Here is a 16,340-nt window from a genome sequence, read left to right on the forward strand (position 1 = left end):
GCGGCGGCTGCCGCCGCCTCCCATTGTCTGCGCGGCGCGGCCGGGCGGGCCCTGCCCCGCTCCGCTCCCGCTCCGCGCCCGCCGCCGGGCCCGCCCCGCCCTGACGTCAGCGGGCCCCATTGGCGGCGCCGCCGTGTTTACAGCGGGCCCGCAGCGGGCACCGAGCGCTCCAGAACGGGCCGCTGCGAGCGAGGCAGGCCCGGGTGCGTCATCCCTGGGTCACCTTCCCGCTCACACAACACGGTATTTGTACTTTCAGTTATTGCTCTAATAAGGCAAATCTGCAGAGCATTGAAACTTGGCGGAATTTCGGGACTGCGCGGTCCCACGATCCACGGAGGAACCACAGGCCCCCGGGCAGACTCCTCGGGGCAGCAGGGCAGTCAGGCATCGGCCTGAGAACAGACACGGCTTCCCAGAGGAATACGATGTCTAACCATGAAGTCAGACTGGCTGAGAAGACAACACTTGGAAATGAAATACTTCTTGCCTCAATTCAATCACATTATGTTCAAAATGGAAAAGGACAGACTGGGAAATGCAGTGAAAGCAGTAGGAGACTGGCTTCCTGAAACAGTGTGTGAAAGGAAAAAAATCACCACACACATCTCGGCAGGAATATAAACAGAACCGACAAAGCCTCCACACTACAGAGGAGTCAGTAGAGGGGAGGATGAATAGAAACTTGTGAAATTTACTGGATAGCTCCTATCAAGGCAGAAGATATCTGTGTCCTCTACCAATGCTCACACATCCCTGAAAGCTGCACCGCAGCCTTGTACCATGCTACAAAACATTCGTCCCTCTTCCCAGAGAGAACCCAAACAGATAATCTTTTATGGTAACATCCAAGATGTAAACACCAGTCACACTTACCCAGATGGAAAGAGGAGTGAAAAACAGCGATACTGTTTATCAACACAGACATTTTACTACCGAAAGTCTCCTAGAGCTGCAAAACATTCACGGATACTGAACACATCTTACTACCTGACTGGTGTCCTGCATCTCATCACATTCTAAGAAAGGCACCCGGTCCCACTAAACAGACACATGCTGTGGGTTTTGGTGATGAACATCACCATCGTACAGGAACCATGTACCTGTCAAACTGGGGAATGTCAGAGACACATAGACATGCTGTTTGCTCACAGATGATTCCATGCCAAAGTGAGAGTTTGGATACCAGCAGTATGGCCACATCATGCTAACACAAGAGACCCACAAAGCCCTGCCCCAGTCTTTTTATGTTCTCCAGCTGGGAAAGACAGATCATAAACTGAGAACCCAGCAGCAGCTCAAAGGCTGCCTGTCAGGTGCTCCTGCGTCAGTGCCATTTACATTCAGTACCAGTCACACCATTGTCCAACCCATACACACTTGACTCATCAGTACACACATGGCCTGCCCCTATTTTTAGGTTCTGTCCTCTTCCCTGCAGATGCATCAGTGTAATGCCAACAGCATTCATAGCCTGGAATTTCTGATCATGTCCCATGCCAAGGAAACACCATCTCTACAGACACTTCCTGAAAGCAGCAAAAGCTTCTGTGGAAGGCAAACACATGTGCTTTCCATTGGGAATCTGTACTGAAATGCCTTTATTATTTGTTATGCATCTGCCATGAGATCATCTCTGCCCTTCAGTTCAGCAAGCCTCATTTGCTTTTTTTTTTTTTCTTAAAAGAACCTCTCTATAGACAGTGAAGGAAAAGTGAGGCCAAATGGCTATAAAAGCACAGAATGGTTTCTGAGAACTGAGTTTTACATAGAAAACAGAAAAGGCTGACAAGATTATCATCAGAGATCAGGATCACATGAGAGTGCTTCCTTTATGAGACAAAGGTTTGATTTGAAAAGAAAGAATACCACTATTCTAATTAACTAGAAAAAACACAAGAACATCAGCAGCTGGTGTCAAGTGTTGTAAAAGATCTAACTCATCCATGGTGTGAAATAAGGAAAACTCAGAATAAAACATGTATCTCTGTATAATTCAGAAGAGGGTGCACAATCCTTCATAGCACAGCAGACACTGATGAAGGAAGGAGCCCTTGAGAGGATGGCAGAGAACACACTGCCTTCAAACTCCTTCTCTGCCCATTCCTATACTTGGCTCAATTCAGTCCTAGAAGCAGGAATGTGGTGGGAGATGATCTTACAACCCTTCTAGTCATGAGCAGGACTGCTCTGTGATGCCAAAGGCCAGTACTTGTGCTGTGCTCAAAAAAAAACCACAGTGTTTTTTGTCCTAATGTAACTGAGAGCACAGAGTTCACATATAGAGTGATTTTGATTGTATTTTAAAGAAATCTGTGGAAGGGAATTGCTTATCTAAACTTAGATGAGGTGGAAATTGCTTGTTCTTTTCCTAGGGTGGTCTTGGAGTATGGCTGTTAACTCTCTCTGTGGCAGTGGTCATTCCAGCTGGAATCATAAACTGTGTTTTAACAATGCAGTGCAATGGAACTCAGAGTGTTCCACTAAGTTAATTAAGAAGAATTTTAAAGTTCTTGTCAATATTTTGTGACTAAAAATATTCCTTGAAAATCTTCCCTCAAGACTATGTAACAGTCAGTAGGGCAAGGATTTTAAGCTGGGAAATTAAAGCCAACAGAGAAGTCAGGGATTTGTGTATTTATTCAACTGACAGAATCAACTCACATTAGTTTTTACCTTGGCTAGCTGAACTAACATTTGTTCTCTAACACTAAATGAGAAGATGTAGCTGGTCCTTTAAATAACAGTGTAATTTGCTCCCTTTGGAGCACTGTGCATCAAGGCAGAGGCTTCTGATAAGTCATGGTTTGTATAATTATTCAGTCTTTTTCCCTGAAGGGCCTCTGCAATGCAGCGGTCCTCTTACCTTTTTTTTCCCCTCCCTGTTAGCAATGCCCTAGTTTGTTCACTGCTGCAGTCCCCCTCCCTTCCACCATCACCACAGCATAACATCCTCTAATTGAGAGCTGGGCTGCAAACCAAGAGCACCCAGAGAAACTGCAGGGACACCAGAGACAGCACTCACAGCTACCTTCTCAGCTCCTCCGAGTTCAGCAACACTGAGGGAACCGTCAAACAAGGGATTCAAAACCCACCCACTTGGTATGCCAACCCTGGAGAGATTGCTAACAGCTGAGTATCAATCACCATCACTCACTATCAGCTGCACTCCACAGGCAGCGGGAGGCCTCAGCACCAGATGAAAAGCACCTACATACGCTTGCAATCCTCTCAAGCAAATTCCATTTTGAAGCTGAACATAAGACTTTGTGCACCTCCTTATTAAAAGCCAGTTCTATTTTTGTTTGCAACCGTGCCTTTGCAGCCACATCACAAACCTCTCTGCAACAGCCACAGTGCTCTCAGTGCTCTGTCTCCATGCTGCTCTTTGGAAGTGGTAACATCCCAACTTCTTTAGCATGTCCCTCTGGTACATGCCTCACTACTTCCCAATTTCCTGCTTAAATAAACACACATTTTTCTACACAAGCTCAAGTTTCAATGTTCTCAGGAAAGACAATTCCAGGGTAAATGCTTTTGTCCATCTAGAAACTGGGCAGTATGATCAGCTTTCTATTCAGACAAAAAAGCCCACCCCTTTGTCACCTTCCATAAAAGGCAGCAACATTTTGTTCACGTTAACAGAACTAATAGGACCTTTCAGTGAGAAGAGTTTAATTAACATCCACAGCCCTTCCTGTCAGGACAAACTTGCCCCTCTACATCCCTCCCCACCAGGAGCTATGTCACTCACAGTTCTACATTTTGTCTGCTTTCTTAAGGAATATCCCACGCTTCTTACCATCCAAGGACAACCAGTCATGCTGAGAGGAAGGCAGGGTTGGCAGAGCTCTGGCTTTATATTCAAATACCACAGAATTGGAGATGATCTGATTGTTGAAGGCAACTTGCAAAGTCACAAGCCCAGTGTCATGAGCTAAAAGGAAAGTACATGTTGTAAGACAGAGAACACCCCACAGAAACCCCCAGCTAGGGATGACCCTGCAGACACCCCATGTGCTAAGTATTGGCCTAAGAGCAGGTGAAGAGACAGGTGCTGAACAGTGTTTTGGTGACTAGACAATTCTGAAGTTAAAAATACCAGTTGGTATATTCAAACATGGAGATTTTAAGCTTAAGAGTAATCTAATGGGTTGTTCTGGCAAAAGGCAGAATCACATGTGTTTCTAAAGACTGAGCAGCTTCACTGCCTTTCCAGTGGAAAGCTGGGGCCTAGCAATGAAACCAAGTTATTCTGCATCCACTTTAAGTCATATACTGAGAGCCATCACTACTGAAAATCTCTGTGGAGAGGTTAGAGGTATTCTCATGCTGTAAGTAGCGAGGGGCAAATGTAGACAAATTGAGTCAGCAGAGGAGTGAGTGCACCCCTGAATAACAGCTTCTCTTTAACCTGCTCTTTCAAAACTAAAGGAATGCTTAGAATTATTTTAAATTATTTCAAATAATTATTTTAAAGTTAATTCACAGATTCTAAATAGTATTTTTGTGATCTGTTGTGATGTATCAAGATGCCAAATTTCTGTTCTCACACTAAATAGGCCAAAGAAAAAGGAAAATCTTCTCAATGCCTATGCACTTTTGTACGTGTATATGACACGATAAGGCTCTGAAACCACCAGATGTAGGAGAGCAGTGCTCCTTACCTGGGCAGTAGCAGCGCAGTACCCCTGGCTGAATTAAAGATGCAGGCACTGAGATCTGATCAAACAGACAGCTGTAATTATTGCTGGCTTCCTGCCACGGGCCGGTAATGAGGACTTTTACTCCTCCCTGTGAGAAAAAAACGGGAGACCCCAGCATGGCAGGAGAGGCCAGGGCGGGAGGAGCGCGGCCGAACGCGCCCGCCGCCCCTTCCCCGCGGCCGTGCTGCCCTCGGGCGGCCGCCGCCGGCAGCGGCACAGCGGGCCTGGCCGGCGGCAGCCCGGGGGAACGGGACACCCTGTGCCGCTGTGTCCCGGCCCGGGGGAACGGGACACCCTGTGCCGCTCTGTCCCGGCCCGGGGGAACGGGACACCCTGTGCCGCTCTGTCCCGGCTCAGGGGAACGGGACACCCGGTGCAGCTCTCTCCTGGCTCGGGGGAACGGGACACCCTGTGCCGCTCTGTCCCGGCTCGGGGGAACGGGACACCCGGTGCCGCTCTGTCCCGGCTCGGGGGAACGGGACACCCGGTGCAGCTCTCTCCCCGCCCGGTGCTGCTCCCAGCCCGCTACGGCCCTCCCGGTACCGGCCTGGGCCTGCCGAGCTCGCCCGGCCCGCAGCCGCTCCCGGCGAAGGCCGGGAATGTGTGGGCACGGCCCCGCATCCCCCTAAGAACCCGACTGTACTGCGGGGACAGGGAGACCGGCCCTGAACAGTTACTGAACACCTCCATACAGACACAACAGTGCCCGCAACCCCCCTTTTTTTTTCTTCACAGAATTCAAAATAACCTCTTCCCATTAGTGGCTCAGTCTCTTTCCTCATGCATTCCTTCACATCAGCAAGGTCTGTGCTGCTGCCATTTTCAGCTTATGGGACATGTGACTGACTTTGGAAGTCAGTGAGATGGAGGGAAATGCTGAACTCATTAAGGCTGTGCAGGCCTTGAATTATTGTACTAGGAACATCAGTGACAAATTTAAGGAACAGCTCTAGTTTGCAAATTCTACTGCTCTGCTGGGCCTAGGTAGCACCATGAAGCCATCATGTGGGAAAGACCTGGCTTTCAATGAAACATGAAACAATACCTTTCTGTTCAGATGCTTCCTAAGTGAAGAAAGGGCCCTGTCAGGATAATGAAGTGCTTAATTAAAAGCAAGTGGCCTTGAATGCTCTGTCTTGGAGATAAATGTTTCAAAAGCCTTTTCAAAGCTTTAACAAAACAGTTCCCTTATTACCAAAGCAACGAAAGATAAAGAAGTAAACATCATTGAGTAAAAACCCTGGACTTACCTCAGGGTAAGACCATTCTGGTGAATAATCTGTCACCATGAACAAGCGCCCACTCTGCTGCAGCAACCCCAAAGTGCCTTGTGCTGCAGCTGCCGAGACCACCTCAGCCACGTGCATGTATGCCATGGTGCTGGCTCCGTTCTCCGTGCTGCTGAGCTGCATGTTGGCTTGCTGAGGGCTGCAGCAAGGAATGCACATTTCGGCCTGGTTGTACGTCGCTCTGTTACTGTCTTCAGGCTGGGACAGTCCAGCACTGTCACCTGACACCAGCTGGTGTCCATACAGAGCATTGCTCCCACCTTCTACTGATATGAAATCATTAATTAGATCAGAAAACTGGTTGCTGAAGGAGATGTCAAAGTGGTCTAAGTTAAGCTCCATGTTGGAGGAGTTATTTAAGCTAGGATGGGCCACAGGATAGAGTCCTTGTACCATGTTTCCTTGGAGAATAGGGAGGTTGTTTCCATTCCTGATACCCCCGTTGGCCTCAGGCTGCAAGTAGTGTTCTGTGTTGCAGGCTTGAAGATCCCCTGATTTAAGTAGATTTTCATTTCCTTCTGCCTGCTGGGAGGTCTCCATGGGAACTTCAGCTTCTGCAGTCATAGCCTGGAAGTTTGCTTGGAACTGCATGAGCTGGAGAGAAGAGGTGGACTCTATTCTGGTTTCCACTGTGCCGTTACAGTTGGAAGTGGTTTGGGACGAGGGCTCTGTTTTCACATTGGAGATTCCTAACGTGTTCACAAATGAGCTACCTGTGTCATTCAAATTGTTGTGAGTGTTTTGCTCAAGGGGAAGAGGTTTGGCATCCTGCAGAAAGAAGCTGGGGGAAGGGGTCTGATGGACGTGAGGGCTCTGGACGGTCTGATTGAAGCTGGAAGAATAGTCCTTGTTGGAGTCAATGGCACTGAAGTCCATCTGCTCCAGGGTGGTACTTGGGCTCAGACCTCCTCCAGATGGAAGTAAACCTGAACCAGTACTGAGTGTGAGAGTGTTAGATGCAGAAGTGGAGGAAAATGCTTCTTTGGACATCTGTTGTTCAAAAGATGTGTCCTCAGTTTTAATTTCTTTTTTGATGGTTGTATTGAAGTTGAAGCTGCGTTCTGTTGTCGGTGACTGCCTTATGTTGGTATTGATGCTGTCACTTTTCATACCTCCTCCACCATAAGTCTGCCCTTGCTTGGGATTGTTAAGAAAACAGTCTGGGTCAAAATTCATGGTGGTTTCTGGAATTTTCCTATTTCCTTCTAAAGTTGTGGAGAGCACAAGTTCCTCAGAGACAGTGCTGGGTAGCATTGACAAGCTTTCTGAACTGCCAGTTGTTGGAAAAGCAAACTTGTGTCCGTCTGAACTCACAGCAAGTACCAGTCCTTGTGCAGCTGCATCTGAGGACAGAAGGTGTTGATTTGGGCCAGACGTGGGTGACATTGTGTACACAGCTTCACTGGTGACTTCTGACATAAATACGGTGGCACTTTGTGACAAACTTCCCATAACTGATGCTACAGCCATACTGGACACACCAGTGACAGCTGGGCTATCTGCCATATCTGGGTCGCTGTTTAACCCACTGCTGATGGACACAGGAGAATTCTGGGTCGTGTCAGGCACCTCCACCTGGTTGGTGGAAGAAACCTCAGTGCTGTTTTGATGGAGCAACACTGGTTTCGCCACTTTGCCGTTCCTCTTCTCTCGGCTGGAGGCCTTGCCGTGACTGTGCTCGTTCTTGCCTTCAGAGACATCGTTATTTTGTACCTCTGAATGAGTGCTGTACCCACCTGTCCTTGGTTCAACCTTTGGTGATATGATGCGGTGTTTGGCACTGTTACACTTGTGATGCACACTGCTTCCTGCCCCTGTGCCAGAAAACAACAGTATTTGCCATTCAGTAAATACAAAATTAGGACAATGCTAGTTGTGTATCTCGTGGCTGTAGCAAGGGACAGCTATGCTTGTGCATACATGTGTGAGAGTGAGTACCCACATGAGAGAGCAGGAGGGGCCTTGGAAATAAAACAAATTTCTCACCAGTGCCAGAAGTACAGGTCCTGTCTAATGCACAGATCCACTGCACGCAGTGACAGCAACCTCACAGCAGGCACACAGACACCCTCACCCCATGTAGCACCTGCCTCCTTCCTCCCTGCCCCAATCAGGCAGAGAGGAATTGGAATCTGTGACAAGTTTCAGAGTTATTTAAATGTGCCTAATCTCAGTGCAAAGTCTGCAGCTCAAGTGCTGCTGTTGTCAGCTGTGGCACAGGGCCCTGCTCCATCTGCCCCATGGGCAAGACCTCAGGCCCTGGAGCACAGATGCTCAGCTCTCTGTGCTGGGTGATGTCGGGAAGTTTGACAACCACTCTTGGGGCCTGGATGCTGAACAGTAATCTGGAGGTGACAGATGTCACATCATTTCCCTGTCCCTGGCATCACCCTGCTGCCTAGACTGTAGCCCATATCTTTCTGCCATCACTGTGTCTTACAGTTGCCAATCAAATTATTAAGTAAGTAACCTATTAGCGATACAAAGCATTCTTGCCTCCCACAAGGATGGCCATGTGTTTCTCTGACTCTCAGCCATTCCTGTGCTGACAGACACATTGTACTCTGAGAGGAGCACACAGAGCACATGGTCAGCACTGAAGCTGCTGAAGAATGTTCAAGCAAGGGCCACCAGGAGAAAATCCTCCATGAATCAAACCTGGCCTGTAAAGGTAACATCACCTGCATTCCTGAGAGCTTGTAATCAGGCAGGATGAAGTAAACAATTCTGTCTGCAAAGGCACCTTAGTCACAAACTCTGGTGCAGGGACTGCTTTTGCTGTTTAAAGAACAGCAGCCCATGAATTTTTGATGTTTCTTTCCTTAATTGATTAATTTTCACTAGAATGAGGTAGGAACATTAATTACAGAACTGTAGAATGACTGAAGGGGGGAAGAAGCCTCCTTGCTATAGCTCATGGCTACAATTGCAAATGCCATCTTCTGGGCAACATGAAGCATCCATGTAGCCACTGCAATTTGCCAAATCTATTGTTGCTTGCCCTTGAAGGGGAACTTCTCTATTATATGTTCAAGATTTGAACGAGGTCACTTAAATTAGTTCAAGACAGTGCTTTTGAGACTAAATACAATATTAAATCTCTCTATTCTCCTAGGTACAGAAATGAACAGGAACAAGGGAAAGGCTTTCATGCTGCTGTATTTGTGAATGACAGTAAGGGATTTGGAATGTGTGTGTCAATGTGCAAGCCAGTTACAAAACAAAGCAATACTGTTATGTTAAAAAGCACTGAGCAGACTTAGCACAAGACAAAACATCAAAGGGAAGAATAAAGGGATTCATGTTCAGATCTGCAAGCCTGGATCAAATGCTGAGCCTTAAGGGGTGAATTTTAATCCAAACTCAGGTATTTCAGAGGTCATTATTCTTATTTAAGCCTTGATTGTATAATGCAACTTCTCAAGAAAAGAAGAAAAAAATAAACCCTTTGAAGCACTGACAACTTTCCTTTATAAGTTTTGCTAAAGACTAGTTAATTTGTCATATACTTTATTTGACCAAAGTGCTAGAAAGGAGCAGCTATAAAGCAGATGAGTTGGAAAGTGAATCACTTAGCTTCCCGCTGTCTGTGGGAAACACTAACACTAAGGATGCTGTTTCTTGCTGCTGTAGTGTCATTCAAAACAAGATCATCTCCTTTAATAGGAAAGAGATCTGTATTTTCATGATATCTAAATAAGACCTGTCTTATCTCAGTGATACCTTGAAGTTAACCACCTGAGCACTTCTCCAAAAAAGTGAACTGCTGGGCAAGGAATTCAGGGGGTGAGGTTGGAAGAACATTAGATTTTGAGGCTTTGGTAACAGAATTTGCACATGTAGAAGAGAATATACCTTTTTGAGCAGCTCATGTATAGACTGCATTTATTAGAAAGCATTGACATCTTCCCCAGAAGTTCCTGGGGGAAAGCTGCATCTTTTTATGCTTGAGCCTTCTGTCAGCTCTGAGTTCATTGTGTCTCAGTGTTTTCATGAGACAGCATTTTAACACCTCTGTACTACAAACCCTGCTCCCAGACTGGATGAAGCTGAGTCACTCTGTGCCCTCCCGAGGTACTCACCCAAGGTACCAGTGCAGAGACAGTTGTGTGTTCGAGGCTGGGGCTTGGTCTGGTGGCTGTCAAGGATCTGCTGCACGAGCTGTTCCACTGAGAACCCTGAACTGCTGTTGCCATTGCTGCATGTCCACTTGATGCCATGAACTGCAAAGAGTACAGTAAAATTTCCCATCAGAAACTGCAAAAGCATGCCAAAACCATCAAAAGCCACTCCAAAATTACCAGCAGAAATCCATTCCTGCTGCTTTCTGTGAGAACTGAAAGGAGACCTATAAAAAGCAACAGTAATGGATACTGGTTTACTATTCTCTGCTCCTTGGTATCAACAGGCTTCCAAAGGCAATTCCTGAATTAGGTGTATATATATAGAGGAAAAACTCCTCAGTGGAGTATCTGGCTCTATTTCAGTCTGCTGCTAACAGGAACTCTGCACCTGCAATGACTCTCTGTAGTGCCGGCAACCTTCACTGAAAACCCAACAAAAGCCCTGGTTCCATTGAAGTAAAGCAGTATAATTCCAAAGAGTGTTTTGGAATCTTTTTCTGTCTAATATGAAAACAAAATCAGCTTTATAGTAAAATCAGCAGCCAAAAATACACCAGGGTAACCGCAAATGCAAACTTTCTGCCAGGTCTTCATTGTCAGATCCCAGGTGGCAGCAGTGAAGGCTGACTCATTTTTTGGGAGTGACTAACAGACACTGTGTGAGTTCCTCCTCAGAGTTGGATGACCTTTTAGTAATTTGGGAAAATGGACAGGTGAGTGATGTTACAGAACATGTTGCAAACTGAAGCTCTTTTCTTGGGAACTCTCTGGGCCTGTTAGCTATTTAAATAAGAATGCCAGACTACATGCAGATAAATTATTTGAATAAAGACTCCCTCTCAGAATATTTTAGTTACAGAATTTCCTATAATAGTGTTATTTGTAACCTGACTTACAATGGAAATGGCACTTATAAAATATTTTATCCATAATAACTGACTCAAAGCATCTTCTGTCTCCTTTAATGTCTCTCTGAGCAATTTATATGTGTGTATTATTTATTTATCCTTTAAATGCACCACAGCTCATGTGCAGATTTTGAAAAGTGCTGATAAGTGGCAACATCATTTCCAAGGTGTCCTCATGCCTGGCAGCTTCTTTTCAGGAGTGTCTTTGCCATAGTCTACCGAGGCACGTTCCTTGCATGTTGTGTTCTAAAATCCTTAAACCAGAATACAAAAAATCAAAGCTAAAAGTCCCATGGACTTAGGCTTTGTAGTAAAGACACAGATCCCTGAGTGGTGAAGGTCCCTGATGAGAAGCAGTGAAATCCTGGCAACAGCAGCTTGGGCTGATGCTCCTGTACAGCCAGAGGCTGGGGCACAACCCAAAAGCAGCATTGTGCAAGGATATCGGAAGCAAATGAAGGGATGTGTGTGACATCTAATGACTGTGGTCACAGGGGCAGCATATCCTGTGAACAGTCTCCTGTTCTCCTCTCTGATGCTGCTCACTGAGTGTGTCACACACAGCTGGTGGAACAGAGCTCCTGGATCTGCTCTGTGAAGCAGTTTTATTTCTTTTTTTGTTACCTGTTGCTATATTGCCTCATCACCCACTAATGTCACTTTGCCTAACAGCATCTCATCTTGGTCTAGTTTTATACTGCAGAATTTACATTGCTATTGGCCAGGCTGGATAACCTGCAGAAATACTGTAAATCAGGTTTACAAGTATTCTTCCCCATATCACTATTTAAAGTGCTGCAGATAGTTTTGTAATAATTCCCTCTATGTTTGTTTGATGACCACATTTATTGTTATCGTACCCAACAGATTTTGCTTTCTAGTACATTCACAGTTTTAGGTTTTCTCTTAACACTCAGTCTTTATTATTACATCTAAGTTAGACATGCTTGCCACTTCACTACCTCTGCTCACATTCATTTTATTATTTAAGATACATTGTTCTGTCACCACTGATATTGTCAAATAAGTGATGTTCAAGTAGCAACTTTACAAAAAATACATTGTCAGTGACATTAAAATACAGCCAAGTATTTTGGATGCTTTCAGCTATACAACACAAAGTTACTGAACTGTAATTATTATTGGGAAACTTTGCACTAAGTAATTTCTAGTTACTTCAGAAACACTTTGCTAAAGAAGTGAGCTGGTGTCCGTGTTGTTGGGTATAGAAAGTCTGTTTTACAGCAGGATGGCAGCGCTGCTCCCTGCTGCTGCTAAATCCTGGGACGAGCATCGTGGGGGCAAGTCTGGGAAGTGAATCAGCTCACGGTTCGTGTATTCATGATGATGGCTCTTAAGTCTGAATCAAGCTGTGAGCTAGGAGCTGAGGCATAATGGACAGCTTTATAGCTGGGTACTTAAGAGAACCATGCCTATTATTTTCAGGTCCTTCCAGCATAGCAAAGTCCCATTGAGGATCAATTACTGGTGAGGAAAGGTCCTTCTCTGGCCTTGCTCCAGCTGATCCTAAAGGGCTCTGGCTCCAGCTTCTGTCCACGTGGTGCCACTTTTTTTTTAGTACTTATGTTTCCCATATGCTATGAAGGTTATAAAATAAAAAAAAAACAGTGAAGGGTAACAGATTGCAAAAAAAGAATGTCTGGATGCTTAATGCAAATTATCCACTATCTTGGCACATCCAATATGCAGATTTTCTTCCTCCTTCTTTTAAAGAAAGACTCCTGTGCCTGGTGTATTGTTAGTACTGAATACCAAACACTATCAAGATGGCTTTTAACATGTCACGCTTGGCTTCCTGACACATAATGAATCAGCAGGAAAGGAGATTTCTATATGGAAGAAAGTGCATTATGAAAGGAAGGCTAATAAAAAGCATACACACATACTCTTCCTGCTTCTTAGTGGTTTGAGAAGTGAAACCACTGTAGAACTATGTTTGATTAAATATAGACATAATATATGAACACAAAAGAAAAAAAAAAAAGTCTGAAGCTTAGCAGAAATTCTGGAAAGGATTTTAATCCGGATTCCTGTTCAGACTCCTACTGCATTCCCTGATAATTTAAAATAAAAGCTGTGAACTGCTTCAACACTTTCCTTTTCAGTGATAGCATGGAGGGGTCTAAAAGCTGCTGCATTACAGCAGCAACACATTCCTCCTGCCACACACCCTCTGCACAGTGCCTGCAGTGCGAGCCAGGCAGTTCTGGTGCTGCACTGGGTGCTCAAAGGAGAGAAGTGAGGCTGGGGGAAGGTCCACAACTCAGTGCTAATGCTGCTCCCATCTCTTTTTATGAGCTTGAGCTCTCACCTTTCCTCTGTCTTCCCTTTTGAAGACAAGGCAATAAAAATGACTTTCTGATAGTGCAGAAAGCATCCTTGTTCATTAGCACTTCCAGGACTTTGACCACCACAAGCAAAACAATGAAATATGATCTGAATTATCAGCAAAAAGGCTGCTCAGAATCCAAGGGAAACTTGCACACAGAAACATGTGACTGTCCAAGTTTCTTACAACACCCTGGCTATTTCTATCTTCTGCTACTGCTGCTGGTAGCCAGTCCTTCAGAATTTCCAGGCCTGCAGTCCTCCTGTCTTGCAGATATCTTCCTCCCCCCCATCACCTGAACCCTACTTCACTGTCTCATCATCACTCTAGACCTAACACCATCAACAGCTGTTTCCCTGTTTCCCTCCCTATGACTTCCCTACCCTAAGCAAAACTTCTCCCTAAAATGCCCTTCCACATATAAATCTGATCATTTCACTCTTTCTGAATGCTCTTAGACATTTCTCTTTGCCGCTTCAAGCATTTTACACTTCCTGGTTTTATTCCAAAGACCTTGCTCTTCCACACCACCCCCCAGAACACAGCTTACACATACATGCACATGTACAGTACATGATGAAGCCATTTCCTACACCCCACGTGTGGCTCCTCTGCCCCAGTTGATAAGTCTTTTGTTACTTGAATAACAGCAAGATCTCCCACGTGAAACTGGTAAACTGGATAGAGTGATAGAGCTAGAATATCTAGAATCATCAAGGTCAGGTTTCTGTTTGTCTCTCCCTCCCGATGTATCTCGACAGCCTGCTGCAAGCCCTGGTGTCAGAACTCCTGTCCTCAGCCACTCCTGACCCACCCAAAGCGCTTTAAAAATCCCCAAAGTGCTGCTGGGAGCGGGTGCTTTGTCCAGCCGCCCGTGCCTGCCTTGCTGCCCACATCCTGCTCCACCAAGTGTTGACACCGAGAGGTGTTTCCATGGCGATGGTCAATTGGAAATGGCAGCCTTGTCCCTTCAATTTCCACTGCGTTTTGTTGACAGAAGTAAAGGCCTTGCGCTGATTTCTCAGTTTGGCTGAAGGATATTTCCATTAGCTTTATCCTTTCGTACTCAGACGCCCACACACAGTTTAGCTTTGATTTTCCAGCCTTCCATTTCCACTCGTTACTGGTTGTGAAGGACAGGTTTACCTGAGCCTCACTGCTGGGGACAGCAGTGACAGCCCCTGAATGTTAATGTCCTGCACGGACTCACACGGGCGTTTAGCTCGGAGCTGTTCTTTAAAGAGATGTCTGCCTTCCAAAACAACACCTTTCCTTGAAGGTTCGCTCAGATGCAGTGGGATGTCCGCAGGGACTGGGCAGAGGTGCTGTCCAACGTCCCTTGGAGGGAACCAGCGGGACAAGGCACGACTCTTCCGAAGCTGCTCGGAGCAGCGCTCCTGCCGCTGTTTACAGACGCGTGGAGTCCAAGGCTCCTCGCATATGGAGGAGCAGAGTGGAAGCCACTTCTCCCGCTCGTCCCGTGTGGTGCTCGCCCTCCTCCGGCTGCGGCTCAAGGGCACCATCCCCCTCCTCCTCCTCCTCCTCCTCCTCCTCCTCCTCCCGCTGCTGCAGACGGGAACAGCGCCCGGCGGCCGCCAGGTGGCGCCAGCGGATAAGGAACGGGCGGCGGGCCCGGGCTGAGGGCCGGGCTGGGCGCTTGGAGCGGGACCGCGTGTCCCGGGACCCCCGGCCCACCCGGAAAGGCCTCAACATTTCTCTACAGTTCATTTTTCATTTTTTATTTTCTCCAAGCTTCTTTTTTTAAATTTTTTTTTTTTTTATTTTAAGCAAAAACCTTGTTTGGCGTATTTGGGGGAAAAAAATTCCTCATAAACACGGCCCGCACGGAGAGGACCTTGAGCCTTTGCCAAGGCTCCGAGCCCTTCTCGCCACGGCTCTTCCCGGGGGTGCCAGCCCTCCTTCCCCAGGCTTTCACCTCTCGCTGGCACTGCCAGGAACATGGGGACACACACCTTTGCAGATGCTCTGGGACTGAGTCTGCCAATCGCTACAGCCAAGTGGGAACTGGGAACAAAAGCTGGTGTGCCCATGGCCTCCTCAGAGAGGTTTGGCAATTGGGTTTAATACCCGAGTTTTAGGGGGTCAGGAAACGATTTGGTTTAGGTTTCCTCAAGTTAGTTTCCATTACTAATGGTTGTTTTCTACTGGATTGCTGTCGGTAGTCAGTAGGATTATTTCACTTTGGTGTCTCCAAAAGCAGCTGAAAGGCACCAGCTGGAACAGTTCCTGATTTTGTTCTTTTGGCAAAGTGGGACTGTCTACAGCAGGTAAAACTCGACCACAGGAGAAACTGTTTCCCTACAGAGTGGCTCATTTAGGCACGGGATCAAGCTTCCTCTGGGGACATAAAGGCCATGGCAGATCTCAGAGGGAGAGGAAAAGTGTATTCTTAAATGTGACTCCTGTTTAGAGCTGCACACCTGCAGTAGTGAAGGGGCTGGGGGAGGATAAGAAGTTGAGCAGGTGGCTGATGAACAGAAGGCTGATGCTGGCCACACAGACAGTGTGAACAGGGGTATTCAAAGTCCAAGGGGTGGGTGGGATTTAAGAAACTATCTAGCACCTTCTATCGTGTTCTCATTTTAATAAAAATTCAGACTATTACAGTAAAACTGGATGTCAGCATTACTAAACCCAATGTCTTTTTAAAGAATCTACATTGCTTTCTACATCGTCAGCTGAGCTAAGCTGGCAAGCTTCAGTTTCCATTGAGGGGTATTTTGGATCTCAAACTGCTTGGGGAATTGTAAAATTCATCCCATGTAGCATTTTTGTACAACTGATCTTTTAAGATGAAATATAACCCCAATCCTTAAATAGAGTTACTGAAATTGAATATAAATTCAAGCCAAGATAAAACTCCCAACAACTCAATTCTTCAAACTGCATTAATGCCAATTGCTGCTATTTGAGTTTTGTTCTGAGCTACAGTCGTTTGATGC

At 46.2% G+C, this 16,340-nt stretch overlaps 1 protein-coding gene across 6 annotated transcripts in view; it reads right to left on the bottom strand.

Annotated features, from left to right (window-relative positions):
• CAMTA1 (calmodulin binding transcription activator 1) overlaps window positions 1-16,340 on the bottom strand; it is a 236,006-nt gene that overhangs the window by 35,621 nt on the left and 184,045 nt on the right. For all 6 annotated transcript variants that reach the window (XM_088066393.1, XM_005528324.3, XM_088066392.1 and 3 more), the window contains 4 exons: window positions 10,078-10,218; window positions 5,957-7,809; window positions 4,668-4,794; window positions 3,803-3,937 (listed from right to left, as the gene is read on the bottom strand). In XM_088066393.1, the coding sequence (XP_087922519.1) occupies window positions 3,803-3,937; window positions 4,668-4,794; window positions 5,957-7,809; window positions 10,078-10,218 (2,256 nt within the window). The remainder of the gene's footprint in view (window positions 1-3,802; window positions 3,938-4,667; window positions 4,795-5,956; window positions 7,810-10,077; window positions 10,219-16,340) is intronic.

The sequence above is a fragment of the Pseudopodoces humilis genome, chromosome 24 (assembly GCF_049639895.1).
Source record: "Pseudopodoces humilis isolate 2021_Gansu_Grassland_sample_001 chromosome 24, ASM4963989v1, whole genome shotgun sequence".
Lineage (NCBI taxonomy): Eukaryota > Metazoa > Chordata > Aves > Passeriformes > Paridae > Pseudopodoces > Pseudopodoces humilis.